The 16,947-nt window shown below is 27.4% G+C and overlaps 3 protein-coding genes across 8 annotated transcripts; 2 read left to right on the plus strand and 1 right to left on the minus strand.

Moving 5' to 3' along the window:
- The first annotated feature begins 5,082 nt into the window (after positions 1–5,082).
- LOC112603529 (WD repeat-containing protein 55 homolog) lies at positions 5,083–7,616 on the plus strand. Of its 2 annotated transcripts, none has more exons than XM_025352137.1 (8): positions 5,083–5,392; positions 5,507–5,650; positions 5,944–6,283; positions 6,365–6,556; positions 6,618–6,691; positions 6,775–6,944; positions 7,021–7,241; positions 7,307–7,616. In XM_025352137.1, the coding sequence occupies exons 2-8, from the start codon at positions 5,512–5,514 to the stop codon at positions 7,566–7,568; spliced, it is 1,398 nt and encodes a 465-aa protein (XP_025207922.1). In that variant the 5' UTR covers positions 5,083–5,392; positions 5,507–5,511; the 3' UTR covers positions 7,569–7,616. The 2 variants fall into 2 exon arrangements, with proteins under 2 accessions (XP_025207922.1, XP_025207923.1); XM_025352138.1 differs by having other exon boundaries at positions 5,959–6,283.
- A 649-nt stretch (positions 7,617–8,265) lies between these two features.
- Positions 8,266–13,859, minus strand: LOC112603531 (cytoplasmic FMR1-interacting protein). 2 transcript variants are annotated; one of them, XM_025352140.1, is made up of 14 exons: positions 13,713–13,859; positions 13,502–13,590; positions 13,211–13,423; positions 12,947–13,126; positions 12,433–12,840; positions 12,270–12,374; positions 11,455–12,196; positions 11,222–11,392; positions 10,089–10,720; positions 9,681–10,014; positions 9,130–9,620; positions 8,829–9,067; positions 8,618–8,765; positions 8,353–8,550 (listed from the first exon to the last, which is right to left on the minus strand). In XM_025352140.1, the coding sequence occupies exons 3-14, from the start codon at positions 13,418–13,420 to the stop codon at positions 8,353–8,355; spliced, it is 3,858 nt and encodes a 1,285-aa protein (XP_025207925.1). In that variant the 5' UTR covers positions 13,421–13,423; positions 13,502–13,590; positions 13,713–13,859. The 2 variants fall into 2 exon arrangements, with proteins under 2 accessions (XP_025207926.1, XP_025207925.1); XM_025352141.1 differs by lacking the exon at positions 13,713–13,859 and having other exon boundaries at positions 8,266–8,550; positions 13,502–13,706.
- A 121-nt stretch (positions 13,860–13,980) lies between these two features.
- Positions 13,981–16,462, plus strand: LOC112603558 (probable asparagine--tRNA ligase, mitochondrial). 4 transcript variants are annotated; one of them, XM_025352181.1, is made up of 4 exons: positions 13,981–14,083; positions 14,480–14,609; positions 15,054–16,094; positions 16,153–16,462. In XM_025352181.1, the coding sequence occupies exons 2-4, from the start codon at positions 14,490–14,492 to the stop codon at positions 16,420–16,422; spliced, it is 1,431 nt and encodes a 476-aa protein (XP_025207966.1). In that variant the 5' UTR covers positions 13,981–14,083; positions 14,480–14,489; the 3' UTR covers positions 16,423–16,462. The 4 variants fall into 4 exon arrangements, with proteins under 4 accessions (XP_025207966.1, XP_025207967.1, XP_025207969.1 ...); XM_025352182.1 differs by lacking the exon at positions 13,981–14,083 and adding an exon at positions 14,179–14,220; XM_025352184.1 differs by lacking the exon at positions 13,981–14,083 and adding an exon at positions 14,332–14,415.
- Positions 16,463–16,947: the final 485 nt, after the last annotated feature.

Here is a 16,947-nt window from a genome sequence, read left to right on the forward strand (position 1 = left end):
AAGTTATAACGTTACTATTATTATACGTTAATCGTGTTTTTATATTACAAGAAATTATTGCAATACTTAAATTATTTGTAAATGTATAAGTTAAATTTTAAAATAAAAATAAATAATATGATGATGATGTTATTATATATTATTAATTCATCTTAAATTACTTCAATGTTTGAATATATAAATTATAACATTAGGTATTTTTAGAAATAAATTGTACAATATATTATTTTTTTACTCTTTTTAATCTATCATAAATCATTTACATATTTAGATAGTATACTAGTACTTATAAAATATTTAAATCTATCATGTACTTAAATGCTTAAACATCCAGAACCTAAGAGGCCCATCAGGAAACTGGATATTTCCGGTGGCAAAGGTTAAATTATGTGGAAGTTTTAGAGGGTAGAGGTTGTTAGAACCTATCTACAATACGAAAATCTGGCTCTAAATTGGTGCTTTCCACTCCAGTCCTATCAAATGCATTTCGTTAATTAGTGGCATTACCTCCTTAGTATTATGAAGAGTAGAATAAAATGTCCAAAATAGCAGTAGGAAATGTCAAAATCTTCCATCTAATATATAATCTTTGTTTAAAAACATATTTTATACAGTTCGGACTCCTTAAAATATCAAATAGCCATTGTGCATAATATAGTAATTACTAATTTCTCACTCGACCACAAATGCATTTATAAACGAATGCGTCTACCGCGTTAGAATATTTATTGTATGCTTGTTATGAACCCCTGATTATATTAGATAATTTAATACATATTAATTGTAAACCAGCGACTGTCTGAAAGGAATTTCTGTGGCAGCAATTCAGGTAAGCACTGAGGTCTGAGTTTAAACTCGACGCGCATTATAGCAAGCCGTAGTAGTAGGATTTTAGAATTAGTAAGACAGAACATTGTTATTATCGCCAATTGTCAAAGCAATCATATTTTCACACCAATTTTTTAAAATATTACTTACTATAAATATTATTGTAAGTTTCTTCTCATCAATTTCAAATATAGAAAGTAACAATTAGTTCGAAAGTGTATTTTTAGTATATTTGTACATGGACATCCTTGGACGTCCGTATCACGCTATTCAGCAACTCACTATCTAGACTTAAATCATAGTCTCTAAAATGTTCCCAATCCTTCTGACATTATTAGGAAAATGTAGAACACTCGTGTTAGAGCACAATTTTTCGGCAAAAATTACATAACACATTAATTTCTGCAGGTCGTTGTAATATTGAGGACAACGAACATGCTAACAAGGTCACCAAATCTGCCCATTCATTCCCAGATGATCTCATAAATTATAACCCTCTCTTTTTCTATCATGGCATAAAGAAAGTAATAGAAATGGATAAACTTTTTCAGTAGAAGAAAGAATAAAACAAACTATCCACTAAATTCAATATTGTTAAAAGAACCATCCAACTTTAACCTTCCTGTCAATAACTCTAAGAAGTATAAAACCTACATCAACTTACTTAGAATAGGGTACTAATTATTACTCACCTATATTTAATCAAGAGTCAAGAAGCTATAAATAATACACTTTCATTTGATTGTGTTGTGATGTCTTTCTCGACTTTCACAGAACATCTAACCTTATTAACCTTAAAAAATGCAAAATATATAACAAAGAGAAGAAAATATTTAGAATCTACGAAAACTTAGCTGAAACGGTAAATCCAGCGCTATACAATGTCTCAAATGCATGCAATTTTATTGAAAATCTTTAATCAGCTTAAAATAACATAATCGCATAAACCAATACAATATAAAAAATTCTTCATTTATTATATTATGTACCTAAGATGTTATTTAATTTAATTTTTAATTTTACTTTATATTTTCTAATAAGTCAACTGTATTATTTTTGATCAGTGTTACTTCAATTAATTATATATTATTACGTTCGATGACCATAAATGCCATGGATTAATAATAATAACCATTATAGTCTGGTATACAAAAAAAAAACCATGCTCAAAACTATAAAATTGCATATCAATACTTACATTTATATATCATTGGTACATTGGCTTAACTTCGTAACCATGAACTATTTGTAATTCATGGGCATAACACGATTATAATATCATATTCTACTTATAAGTTATAGGTAATATAAGTTACCCATTAATTTGACAAAATTAAATCGATGAATCAAAATTCGTAAAAAAATATTTTCAAAAACTAAAACTTAACAGAACATTTATTCCTTCCTCGTTAATTATCATTATATTTTATTAATAACCCTATAATCTGTATGACTGTATATATTTTAATACAATACTTCTGTACGGGTTTATGTAACTCAACTCCTCCTAAACGGCTTAGATTCACAATTCGACCAAGTAGGTAAGTAGCGTTGTAATCGGCTTCTTGGAAATGTTGACATGGATATTATTTAAATAACAGATAGATAGGTATGTGAATCTTAAATGCCAATTATACATATCAGAAACTAACTCATCCGATCGTCTATTGTCGTTTATTTTAAATGAAAGAGCACGCTACGCAGCAAGTTAAAAGTATACAATTATAGTTTTCCATTATCGAATATAAAATATGAATAAATTAGTAGCGCTATCTGTCCAGAAAAAATTTTTTTTAATGAAATACCAACAAAAAATCGTAAACTTTTTCCATGTCGAAGTCGAGCTTAATGCGACTAAAAAAATCATCAATATTGTATCAACTTCAATTTTTTAAGTTAAATTAAAAATATCATTCATAAAAATCTATTAAAGAATTTACTTTTTGCAGTGAACTGATAAGTACACTAAAACTGAGTTACAACGATGTAATACATTCTTCGATTAGGGAGGGGGTAAAAAGTTTTCAGCCCATTTTCTATTCTATAAGTTAATTTATTTATTATTAATTGTTTAAATAGTATGCAAATATACATACAAGAGTTAATTAAAGGACCGCCATATAGCCTGTGAATAATGAGTATAAAATATAAATAACGAATTGACCAAAGTTCGAACCATGCATGAGACGTAATTGTTATAGGCAACTAAGTGCACGAGGATAACTGCGATGTTGTTTGCTCCTGTATAAGCTCAGAAATTAATTTAAAAATCAATGCCCTTATCATAAAAACAAATATGAAATATTAAAAAATCAATAAAAACTTTATAGAATACTATAAAAAAATATTTAATGATAATAGGCATCTAAGCAAAAATTTTTTTGCTAAAAATTCTACTTTTAAATGTTTAACAAAATTGGCTAATTGATACTTATCGAAGAATAAAATTTAAAATTCCCAATAATTATTTTATAATATTTAAAATCTGAGCAAAGCGATGAATGTATTGATTATGTAATGATGTCTTTTACTGTTATGTATATGTGTACAAAATAAGTAGGTAGTCGATAAAATGCTTCGATTTTCAACTTTGAGGATGGTTTTGAATAGAAAATTAGATTTAGTTTATACTTTAAAGAGGTCAAAAATAAAAATTGTTGGTACTTTTTTTTTATAACTATGAAAATAAAGAAAAAAAACGGGAATTTTTACGTAAATCTAATTTAAAAAAAAAACTTTCGTTGAATAATTAATGCATTATTAGAATTTTTTATGCCCGATCCCAACATTTTAAAAAATATATGACATTTTCCGATTTCCGATTTGTTTTGCTTGGTCAACAAACGTATAGATCAGGGGTCTCCAACCTTTTTTTACAGCGGGCAAAATTTGATATACGCTTTGGCATCGCGGGCCAACATAGAAATGTGTTGTCTAAAAAAAAAAAAAAATTTTGTCTATCTAGGATTCTAGGAATATCTGATAGGTTATGAAATTGAGAAATGAATAAGAATAGATGAGATTTATTTAAAAAAATGTATGTTTATTTATATAATTTTTTAATTTATTAATCAATTTAATAAAAAATAAATTAAAAACAATGAAAATTAATATATTATTTTCAAAACATTAATTAGCTTGGCGGGCCGGATTCGGCCCGCGGGCCGTAGGTTGGAGACCCCTGGTATAGATAAACGTAGTATAAGATTCTTCAGGTTCTTCGAAACTTATTATTATAATTTTTAACTATGAAAAACATAAAAGATATGTCATTATTGTCATTAGCAAACATTTTTTCATACAATTTAAAAATGAAGAAGAAATTAAACTGAAATTTTACGTTACCTACTTACCTACGTTGGAATTTTTATTTTTTGATTTACTTTTAGCATTGTAGTTCGTAGATAATAACATAATATACAAGAATACAAGATATTCATAATTTTTTTTTGTTTTTTCTTGTATTAGACTGTATATACAAAAATACAAACATGAACTTAAATAAAAAGTAAAAAAATACATAATTAATTAATATAATTATTAGAATTTGAAGTTCCGTCAATGGATTACATTTCCAGTTTTCACACAAATACCTAATAGGTATCTGACTTCAATATAATCAATATCTGCTGTTGTAACTTGTACTTCAAGAAGTAGATATTCTGCTGGTTCTATTCATCCTTTAATATCTACTGTTTTATCTTTCCACGCATTTATCCTACATTAAAAGGGGTTATCTTCTACGGTACTGTAGATACTTTAAGGAAGCTTTTCCTCGATTTTAATTGGAAAGCTTTAGCTATCTGTCCGTGCATAAGATGCTCCGAGTAATTTGTCTACTCACGTCTAAGTAAGAGGCAAATAATTGTCTAATAAAAGAAGAGTATTTTAACTCGAAATTTAAGATTTAGTTAATAAAATTAGCCTTATAAAAAGTGTCTACCACGTAATCACTCGGTACGCAACCATTATCCTGCATACCCGATGTCCTGCAGACTTATGAGTAATGGATACATTATATTATTATGTCTATGATTACTATTTGCTACAATTATATAGTTCTGTGAAGCGCAAACCGTGAATGTGGATACTGGATTGGAAAAAATTAAAAAACAATTTGATTTTACATTTTCTTTTATTATTAATATTATTATAAATTATAATAACAATTAATAACAGTACTATCTATATTACATTCATTATCATTCGTAACTTCATGCATCATGATAAAAACTGCGAAATAAAATGTAAAAATTGTTTATGCCTAAACGATTAACCTGTTCTAAGTTCATATTAATCACACAAATCGTACAGTTCTTTATCTTTTTCAACCATATATTTTCATGTTGTTTTTTATTACTATCATCATTCGTCATGATATCCGTCATATCGATTTTAATGTTAAAGTGACGACTTACCGATAGGCGATTGCCGACTAGTGACTACGAAGTTTCGTCTGTAATGTTATAGTTTACTTAAGTATTAAATCAAAACTTTGATTTTACACATTTTATTTAAAATTCTTAAATTTGCTTATAAGTTATCTTTGTAGGATAGCAATAGGGTAAGAACTTGGATCTAATATTTATAGATATTCAAATATTCCTAGATTTAAAATTAAAATATAAAATCATATTCATAATCATATTTATTGTTTACCTAAAACATTATATTATAGGTGAAATGTGTATGCCGAATGTGCAGAAACCTTCCGACGATTCGTCAATATCTGATGAAGAAGGTATGCCTGAGGAGGAGCAAAGTGACGAAGATATTTATCATTCAAATTCTGACAATGAATCCTCGTCAGGCTCAAGTTTAGGTAAATTATATGATCCATTTTATGTATACAAAGATTTTTATTATCATGAGTTAATGTGCATTATCTAATATCTTACTCTTAATAGACTACCATGGCTTACCTAATTATCTATTATAATTTATAACCATAGTCATATCATATACTTATAAAGATAAATAAGTAGACCTATTATAGGTCTTGATCTATGATTTTAATATGCTATGGTGGTATGGTTTGACCAAAGCCACGTATCATCTTTGGAGATAGCAATTTATTATGCTATCTCTATTATTTTTACTCAATTAAAATTGCAGCTGTTATTTTACAAGATGATGAAGATATGAGTGATGATGATATTGAAGAACACGAGGATGATGATGATGATGATGATGATGATGATGACGACGATGATGACGATGATGATGATGAAGAAGTAGAAAATAATGATGGCGACCGCAGCAATGAAGATGATGACGAAGAGGAAGAAGTGGAAGAAGAAGAAGATGAAGTGGTAGCAGCCTTTCTTTCAGCTAGTTCAGACAGAAATAGAAATCATCCACCTAATTTATCTGTTGGTTCCTTAATTGGTGGATTTTCTTTTCACCCAAATACAAATGTTATTGCTCTTGGTCTTACAAATGGTGATATTGCTATGTATGCAAAAATAATTTTTTTTAATTATAAAATAGTAGTTGTATGTATTTTAAATATAAACACTTTTTATTATACTTATAGGTATAAGTATTCTAATGAAATGAATGAACATTTGAGAACAAATGATAATGTTCACTTAAAAAAAGTAATGGTATTAGAATTTAATGAAACTGGTGATTATGTATATTCAGCTTGTAAGGACAATAATGTCTCAGTGTCTGATGCCGAAACAGGAAAAATGAAAGTATACTTTGAAAAAGCTCATACAGCTGGGTTAGTTTAATCAAACTTAACTAATGAACATTATTTAGTATTTAAAAATGTTATTTTACAGGAGTTTTGTAACAGCACTTTCTTTTATTGATGAAAATTTGTTTGCCACTGGTGATGAAGATGGTGTAGTTAATGGTAAAAAAAAAAAAAAACCAATAGTCACAAATTTTATTAGTTTTTAATGTATTTTGATAATTTATTTTTTATATATTTTCTAGTTTGGGATATAAGAGCAAACGGTTGTAGATTTTCAATAAAGAAAACTGAGGACAGTATTAATTCAATGATTACTATTAATAATAGCAGTAATCAACCTACTTTAGCTTGTACATCAGGGGATGGTACATTAACCATTATTGACTTATCAACAAAAAAAATGGTTTGCCAGGTATTTTAATATATTTTTACTCTCATAAACATTATGAGATTTGTAATAAAATTATATTTTTAATATTCTATTTCAGTCGGAGCCTTATAAATCTGTACTAACTAGTTGTGTAACAATGAAACGGAAAACAAAAGTAGTATGTGGTACTGGTGAAGGATCACTGATTACATTTAATACAGGAGACTACAGTATGTTCAATGATGAATTCCCATGTGTTGATAAAGGCGCCGCTGTGAACAGATTAGTTCCAGTTACAGAAAACATTTTAATAAGTGCTTTAGATAATGGAAAAATCAGGTATGATAAGTACACATTTGTTTTTCACTTGGACATTAATAAAAATTTAAATATTTATTGTTTAGGGCAACAAATTTATTTCCCAACTGTCATTTAGGCATTGTTGGTCATCATCAAGATAAGTCTGTTGATCTTTTGGATATATCAGATAATGGTCATTTAATAGCTTCAACATCTTATTTCAGTAGTATTGTTAAATTTTGGAATATAGAATTCTTTGAGGAGTTTGATATAAAAAAACACTTTAAGAAGATCAATCCAAAAGAATTTAATTTGCCATCATCAAATGTTGTTAATGCCACAGACTTCTTTTCCGGTCTTCAATAAACATTTGTAAATGGTGCATTGTATATAAAACTTTTTAGATAATGTAAAGACTACAAATTTTATCATTAAAATCACTTAAAAAAATTATTGATGGAAAATTTTATCATCTAAGATCTTACTTGGTATATATATATATATTATTTATTTTTTTAATTTTTAAATAATATATTCTTGTTTAAATTATTTAAAAAAACAAATTTTTAGTTTGATTTAAATTGACTTGTATGTCAAATTTAATAATCAGTATACCGTCCATCTAACACATTAAGGCTATACAATTTTAATGAAATGCTTTATAAACATGAGTAAATCAAATGATCCAAAAGTATACAACAAATCAATTGTTTTATCTGCAGAATCACTAAGAAACACGCTGAAATAAAAAAAATACACATATATTTTTAATAACTCTAATTTCTAATAATAAATAATTCCATGTTAAAAAGGAATGGTTGCTTTAATATCTTTATAAAGTAATCAGTGATTGAGTAAATATTTCAAATATAAAATCAACTAAAGTAATAAACATAAATAAATTATTACAAAATTAAACTTCTAACTATATATATAAAAAAAAAAAAAAAATGGGAAATACTTATTATAATATTTTTTTATTTAATTATTTAAAAGTAAATATAATTGGTTATAGTTAAAATCCAATACTAATTATACATTTAAATATAAGTATAAATATAAATTAAATTAAAACATATATAATAGGTAGGTAGATATTTAGTTTTTGTTATACAATAAATTAAAAGTACTTCAAGAAATAGTCAAGAGTTTATCGTGACCCAGTTTGATCAGGTCTATAATAATGGGATGAAGGATGAGATGGATGTACAGGAGGTGGAAAGCATCTAACATGTTCTACTGCACTAGCATCTGTTTCATTAGCTTTTAAATATTTGTTCAATGTAGCAAAAATCTGTGAATTCAATACTTGAAAACGACGAATTCTGTCAACCATACGTTTCAAGTGCTATGTATAAAAAAAAAATTTCAATATGTGCAGTTTAAAATATGCCATATAACATAAGTATACGTACAATTCCCTTAACATTGTCATCTTTGCTGTCAACTCGTTGGACTCTAAGTATATGATAGCAAAAGTCAAGTGCCTCAAATCTTCTCTGTTGACCAAGTAGAACAATCATTGTACAACCTGCCCAATGAAGTCCTTCACCAAAAAGTTCCCTAAAATATAATAAATAGAAATATGTAATATAATTCATAATGGTAATAAATTAATGTGCTTACTCAACAGTAAACTCTGTATCACCCACTGGTATACAATAGACAAACTGTAGTGCTGACCATAGTCTATGAAATTCTGTACACTCGTCTATGTTCATTACACCATTTTGAGGTGGTGGACCCACCCATACAGGGTCGTCTAACATACCTCGAAGTCTTGAAAGTACCACTTCAAATATTGATAGACCACAACATAAACGCTCACGTGTTAATAGGTCTCCATCACGAGCTATTGTTACTTGCTAAAATTAAAAAATAAATAAATTATAACTTAATTGTTTATGGTTTATTTAAATTAACTAACTTTAGCTGTTCCATATCGTTCAATATTAGGAACAATTTGTAGAGCAGCATATTTTGCTTCTAACCGTTTTTGTTTACTTTCTGTCTTTTCACCTTCCTTAGTAAAAGGTCTAGGTAAAATGTTTTGGAATGGTGCAGCGTGTAAAAGATCACAAACTTCTTCTTGAGACAATGCTTGTTCCATCAACAAACAAAATAAAATTGTGTTGCCTAATTCTCGAAAATTGTGAAACAATTCGGTCTTTGCATCAGGATATTGAACTATATCATTAAGCTGAGCATGATAATATCCTAATACACCGGGTGATCCATAATCATATCGTGGTAATTTGCATTGTCTAGGCATAGCTTCCATTAATGTTTTTGCAAATTGTAAAAGATTTCCCTGAATTAATGACTTGACTATTTTTAACAACTCTTCCATAACAACAGCAATTCCTTGATAACCTAACATTTTACACATAGTACGAAAATGTGGAGCACCAACAAATCCTTAATCGAAAAAGAGTTAATTAATAAAATAATTTAAATATCAAAATAAATAATATCTACCAGTATATTGTCCATAAATAGTAGTATATGCAAGATTCAATTGTTTGCTGCCCCACAAATACTGATGTCCCATTTGAGGAGGTTTATCCCTTTGTACAGGTTGTGTGAAACTTATGCCTCGACATTTAACAAAACGATTGGTAGCAGCATTATAACAGTAGTTTGGTAAAAAATCATAATTTAATTCCCAAAAAACATGTAAAGTAATACGGCCATATGGAGCCAAAACATTATGATTAGCTTCACGAAACATGGCATCAAATTCATCCAAAGCTAGATGTTTGCATAATAATTTGTGGCATAATCTGTTAACTTGCATAATACCTTCCAATTCCTACATAAAAAAAACATGGTTAAATCATATAGAATTCTAACACTTGATAAAAATTAAGTTAACAAGCAACATACTACAATTCCAGTGATATCACCACCTTCAAATTTTGCAATAGCTAGCTCCAAAGACTTTAACATATCTGCATTTACTCGCTGTGTAATAAGTTTGTTTAAATCTACACTGCGTCCCAATAATTGTACGTGTCGCTGTTTTAACAGAGTTTCATATCTATTTGCTCTTGGATATAAAATAAGGTATGTTCCCATAGCAACACATTCCACACGGAATCTTTTGTCCAATAATATACTAGATGCTAATTGTTTATAATGAGCAAAGATTTGTTCACTTAATTTGTAAACAAATTGATCAAAGCAAAGGTTCACTTCAGCCTCAACTTCATCATATAAAAATTGTTTGCGGAATACAGTTAAAGCATAATGAGCACTGTCATTGTACAAATCTAGTGGATATAAGACGTATTCCATCATGGATGGTTCTTTTGTCTTCAAAATATGATCAGTCAATATCCAAGGCATTGACATTTCAATAGGAAACTGAATTCTCTTCTCCATTGTAATCAAATCACTACATTCTTCGTTGTGCTGATGTTTGACAGTACATTTTTGAATACGCCTTGCCATAGTCATTTCCAAATAAAACTCACGATACCATAGTTGTGAAAGATCACAACATTGTTGTAATGACTCTAAAAACAAAATTAATTTTTGGTATTAAATGCTAATAAAAATTTAAGAAAATAGAAGAAATTAATATTTGCAAAGATAAAACTAGACCTTTTTCTCTAAATCAGTCCATTATATATATCAAAATAATTGTCTTTAAAAAAAATATTTTTCTTTCTTTATTAATTTTGTTTACAATAAAATTCCAAGAATACTACTAAACCAGTAATTGAATAATGTAGTCACTGGCTGTTACCTACTCATACAGATATAAAATTGAACACATTTATCATGCTTATAAAGATGATCTTAAATTAAATTATTAATCATTTAACTGGAAATATCAACAATTGACTGCTTTGTGGAAATTTAATGTAGACTAGGATAGTATTTGTTAATATTAAACTTTTTTATTATGAATAAGCTATAAACCAATACAATAGACATAAGACAAATTATCTACTGGTAATTGAATAATATTATGGTAATAATGAGGAAATAAATAATAATTTAAATACACATACGACTAAATCCAAGGAGATAGCTCCAAAAAAATGAAGTCTTATGAAATTGATCAATTTGCATTAGGTATTGTCCATCAATATCTTTTCGTAAAGTACGTTTACCACCAGATTTATCTGCAATTAATGATTCCAACATTGTCCTCACCATGTAAAGTTGGGTAGATGATGGACCTAAAAAATGAAAGATAAAATTGGAAGTGTTATTTTTATGATTATTATAATCTACAACTTACCAACATTCCTTCTAGGCACTTTAATTCCAAATCCAATATCTGGATCCTTCTTTCCTTTCAAAGCTGGATCTGCAGATGGCTCTACACCTCTCTGCCAGTCAGCACAAGTTTCTCGAACTGAAACGAGTATACTTCTAATAAGATCTCTTTTATTCTTAATGGCCTTTCTTAATGGTTCTCTCAATGTTAACTGAACAAAATCTTGTAATTCTGCATAGATATTACGACGAATAGTATCAGTAAAAACTGTTTCCATACGAGCCATGAGTACTTGTAATCCTTTTATCATCGCTATTACTTCAATAAGTGCAAATTTTTCTTCATCTGTATAATTGTATCGTGTAGCTCGTTCATATTCTTCAGCTTCAACAGGACATTCTTTATTTTGATGGTGATCAGTAGGATGAAGTAGTTTCCAAGAATAAAGTTCTGTGACAACACTTGTCCACTCGGACAGTAATTGTAAACCTCTTAATGCTAATTCAGCTGTATCTTTGTTTTCGGTATCTGTTCTTGTTTCTTTATATGTAGTTGTCACTTCATTACTATAACGTGCCAATTCACTAATATACTTCACATGATCTTCCCTTATTTGAGGTAAATGCACCATGAGATCTGCTTGAGGACTGATTTGAGGCGAACTAGAAAGAGGCCAACGTCCAGGTTCAAAATGTTTAGATCGCTTGATATAATTAAATGGTGCTATTTGCATGTCTCCAAATAGAGGAACAACTTCCAGATTCTAATTTTATCAAATAAATAATTCATATTAATAATAGTTTATTAACAATTAAATAATAAAAAAAATTTTAAACCTTAAAAATTCTGTCAATTTTGCCTAAATTAAGTTTTTTCTTTTGATCTAATTTATTAATATTACATAATTCATTATCCATAAGAAACAATCCAAATCCCATAACCTGTAAATAAAATAAATATGAGTTTTACAAAGTAAAATTTAATAGAATTCATATTTACTTTAACAAGCATATGTTTTTCTGATGGAGTAAGATACATTTTTGATTCAAACATTTGTACACATAAATTGACGACATCTGATAAAAGTTCTTCATATGCAGGAATTTTTTCTAAATTTTCTTTAACTGTATCTCTAATTTTATTCTGTGTAGCTAAGAACATAGATAAATTTTGAGATTCTTGAAGTGTATGAGAGTCTGCCATGACTTTTAAAAATTGAGCAGCTCGGCGATAGCTTGAGTAATCATTTTTCACACTAGATTTCATATTTTTTAGTTCATCAAGTACGGCAAACATATTAATAAATTTTCCAAGTGTTAATATGTATGCTTCAGATATAAAGTCTTTTCGTTTTTCAGCATGGCACAAACGTTTAACTTCTCCACAAAACCGTTCAATTGCTTTTCTCTAATATACAATAAAAATTATAACAAATATTCATTCTAATTTCTTAGTTGGGTAATAGAGAAATATAGTTTTTGTAAAAGATAAAAATAAAATTTAATTTACTTACTTGAAAATACATAAACTGAAGCAGTTTATTGACTTCAGGTCCTAAAACCTCAACAGTTTTTTCATATATCTCAACTCGATTTGGTTGTTCATTGGATTTTGGCTGTGGAATTGCTCTTGAACAACAACGCCATGTGTAAAGCATGACCGCATGCACTTGTCCTTCTTCTAACAATTCATTCTAAACAAGGGCAACAAAATAAGAAAAATATTAAAGATATATTAACACATTCAGCAATCAACAAGTTGTAAATTGTTGTCTTACAAGACTGGCGTGAACAGTGGCTTCTTCAATATATTTTGCTATGCCTGTTACAAATCCATTACGATCTTCAAAATTTGTATCAAAATCAGCTTGATAAAGAATTGAACATGGTTGTGCTTCTATACATGGTTGTTCATCAGGCAGTGTAAGTTCATCGAGTACGTCCACGTTTGACAATGCATCAGTCAGTGTCACCTTGTCTGTGGCCATATTCTAATTAAACAAATAACACATTACAATAAGAAAAACTTTAGTTATTTATATAATAACAATAAAATAAAAGTAGATTACCGCTTTGTTCCAGGCGAGGCTTTTCAATTTGATTTAAAACGAAATGTGTAAAATGATTAAGATATGATAGACTAGATGGGTATTATAATCTACAGATTAAATAAGTAATGCTAAAAGTTAATTGAGTAATACACAAAATCATATTCTAATAATTCAATTAATGTTAAACAGTATTATTTTAATGGAAATAAATTGAAAATTATAAACAAACCAATATTTTAATAAATTCAATTATCAGATAAAATTTCTTTCGTCTGGACCAGGGTTTCGTATTTCCACCATTATCTATAAAATACCAATTTAATGCTACTCAGAATTCTGCTACAATGGCTTTGAAAAAGATTGACGTGATAACAGTTATATTATGATGTATTATAATTATTGTAGTTTGAAATATTTATTAATTACTTACATATAATTATATAAATAATTAATTAAAAATTATACAATTTTTAAACATATTACTTGATTTTTTTTTTCTGATTAAAATTATTAGTACAAATTTAATTGCGACCCTTGTTTTAGGATTATGTCGTAAACTTGTTTCTAGCATCAGTAGGTATTTTAAAATTGGTTTTGTTGGTAAGTTCATAACTCAAGCTCAACAGTATTTACTATTTTATAAATCCAAAAGAATAAATACTATTATAAATTATTTTATTTTGATTTTGAAATTTGAATTCAGAATGCTTGGAATATACAGATATTAAATTTAATAGGTTAAAATATTCTGAAATACTCTTTAATTATTTTTCTAGTTTATTTTAAAAACAATTGATACCTTATCTACATTTAATAAAGAATAAATATATTTATTATTTATTAATTTATGAATTTATAACAAAAAATATTAAAATATACTATTTAAAAAGTGTTCTTTTGGCTGAATACTGTTGAATAAATTACTAAATATTGTAGTAAAAATACTAGTTATTTTAGTTATTGATATGAAATAAATAATCATATTTTCAATTCCAGATAGTAAATAATGAACATGAAATTATTAAGTTTACCATGCAGATATACTTTCAGCAGGCATTTGTACTCCAGTTGTTCAGTAAAAGACGTTTTAAATACACAATCTGAAGGTTGTAAAAAAAAGTTAAAGGTAATAGGTACCTTTCAAGAAGCTACAAATATCTATGAATTTAATTTTAATGACATTTTTTATTAATAAATATATCAATCTTAGTTTTTTTCTTAAGTAATATATTTTATGAATATACGTTTTGTATATCTAAATAAATGTTTAAAAAAATGAAATCAATTTAAATAAATAAATAACTTGTAAACTTTGAGTACAAAAAAAATAAGTTCATCTATCTAGAAATTATTAATAAATAGTTAAAACTGAAAACACATAATCTAACTACCTATAATTATGTCAAAGTAAAAATTTATATTGGTTATTTTTTCTCATGTTTATTAAGTACAACATTAGATTTATTTTATTATTTTTTATGATTGAGTATTTAAAATTTAAAAAAATTCTGATTATAATTTATATTGATGAAGTATACTTTATTAATTACTTTTGTTATTTGATTTTTAGGGTTGGGCAAGAGCAATGCGTAAAATGAAAAATAACATATTTGTGGACTTAGATGATGGTTCTACACATCGTCATCTACAAATAGTTGTACCTAAAAATAAGATTCCAGATTCTTTGACCTATGGGTGTTCTTTCGAAGCCGAGGGTGTTTTGGTCAAAAATCCTAACAATCAACTTGAATTGGTAGCTGAATCTATTAATGTTCATGGGTCTTGTATTATCGAAGATGGTTATCCATTTGGCCCTCGAAAAACTTATCACCCAGAATATGTGAGACAACATTTACATATTCGACCACGTACTGCAACCTTTAGTAGTCTTCTTAGAATCAGAGATAAATTGTCTACGGCTGTTAGAAATAGATTTTCTGAAGACAATTTTATAGAAATAAATGCTCCAGTGTTATCTTCTAATGATTGTGAAGGAGCTGGTGAAGTATTTGCAGTTAAACCAGATAGTAATGATTTAATTAAAGAAATGATTTCAAAAGATCAGTCTTCTATGGAAGCTTTTTTTAATGGACAAACATATTTAACAGTATCTGGACAGTTGCATTTAGAATGTATGGCACGAGCTCTAACTAATGTATATTCATTAGGGCCAACATTTAGAGCTGAAAATTCAAAATCTAGATTGCATTTATCAGAATTTTATATGATTGAAGCAGAGCAAGCTTTCATTGATAATATAGAAGATCTCTTGAGCTCAATAGAAAAAACTACATCTACAGTTGTAAAACAACTATTGGAACAATCTGGTGATGAAATAGACCATTACAGAAAAGCCATTGGTGCTTCTATAGACAATGACCCTTTGAACATGGTGAATGTTCCTTATGAAATAATTAGTTATCAAAAAGCGTGTGATATACTAGAAAAAGAAAATTGTTTTAAAAATGAAATGATTCGTGGCAAACCTTTGGCTAAAGAACATGAATTGTTTTTAGTGAAATATAATGGTCAGAAACCAATTTTTGTCATAGACTGGCCTAAAGATTTAAAACCATTTTATGCTAAATCTATACCTAATAATGAGTCTTTGGTATGTTAAAAAAACAACTATTGAATAAACAAAATAATATATTTGTTTTATTTTATAGGTGTATGCTGTAGATCTATTATGTCCAAATGTTGGTGAATTATGTGGTGGAAGTGTCCGTGAAGACAATTATGATGTTTTAAAAGAAAAATTGTCTTCTGTAGGATTGGAAGACAAACTCAATTGGTATTTAGAATTGAGACAATTTGGTAATGTGCCTACTGCTGGTTTTGGTATCGGTTTTGAACGATTTCTTCAAGTATTGTTAGATGTACAGAATATTAAAGATACTATTGCATTTCCTCGATGGCCACATAATTGTAAAATGTAATTCTTGAGTTTAATAATAAAACTTTTGTTTTTATTATTACTATTGATTATTATATAGTATATTTGATCATAATTAAATTGATTTACTTAAATATATATTTTATTTTAAATGTTATTCTATTGTTCATCTATACCTTATATTATAAACTGGCTGTGACTGTACTACAGTAATATATAGGAATTTACACACAAAAATTTGAAAATAAATTTTTAATAAACAATACATAAAATAATGAGCATAATTCTTTATTGTAAATAAGAAACCATTACAATATTAATATTCAACAACAATATTGTATTCAAGTTGCTAAAAAAAAAAAAAAATGACAAAACTAGTAATTAATAAGAAAATTATTACTAATATTTTTTTTTTTTATTATTATTAATCAATTAAAAATATACAAATATAAGTATGTTATATGTAGAATAAAAGGAATTTTTTTTCTAACGTTGCATACGGATTATCTACAACTATTGTTTTTTAACCCTGTGAATTGAAAATACATAATATCTATTTATATGTTAT

This window comes from Melanaphis sacchari, unplaced genomic scaffold (genome assembly GCF_002803265.2).
Source record: "Melanaphis sacchari strain LSU unplaced genomic scaffold, SCAv2.0 Contig10_pilon_pilon, whole genome shotgun sequence".
Taxonomy (NCBI): domain Eukaryota; kingdom Metazoa; phylum Arthropoda; class Insecta; order Hemiptera; family Aphididae; genus Melanaphis; species Melanaphis sacchari.

Excerpts from the sequence above, each read along its gene's own strand:
- LOC112603529 (XM_025352137.1), top strand. The coding sequence starts at position 5,512 with ATGTGTATGCCGAATGTGCAGAAACCTTCCGACGATTCGTCAATATCT. Across the intron at positions 6,557-6,617 it reads GAAAAAGCTCATACAGCTGG|GAGTTTTGTAACAGCACTTT; the intron begins GTTAGTTTAATC and ends GTTATTTTACAG. Across the intron at positions 6,692-6,774 it reads TGAAGATGGTGTAGTTAATG|TTTGGGATATAAGAGCAAAC; the intron begins GTAAAAAAAAAA and ends TATATTTTCTAG.
- LOC112603531 (XM_025352141.1), bottom strand. The coding sequence starts at position 13,420 with ATGGCCACAGACAAGGTGACACTGACTGATGCATTGTCAAACGTGGAC. Across the intron at positions 8,766-8,828 it reads GATACAGAGTTTACTGTTGA|GGAACTTTTTGGTGAAGGAC; the intron begins GTAAGCACATTA and ends ATTATATTTTAG. Across the intron at positions 8,551-8,617 it reads ATGACAATGTTAAGGGAATT|CACTTGAAACGTATGGTTGA; the intron begins GTACGTATACTT and ends TTTTATACATAG.
- LOC112603558 (XM_025352181.1), top strand. The coding sequence starts at position 14,490 with ATGAACATGAAATTATTAAGTTTACCATGCAGATATACTTTCAGCAGG. Across the intron at positions 14,610-15,053 it reads GTTGTAAAAAAAAGTTAAAG|GGTTGGGCAAGAGCAATGCG; the intron begins GTAATAGGTACC and ends TTTGATTTTTAG. Across the intron at positions 16,095-16,152 it reads TACCTAATAATGAGTCTTTG|GTGTATGCTGTAGATCTATT; the intron begins GTATGTTAAAAA and ends TTTATTTTATAG.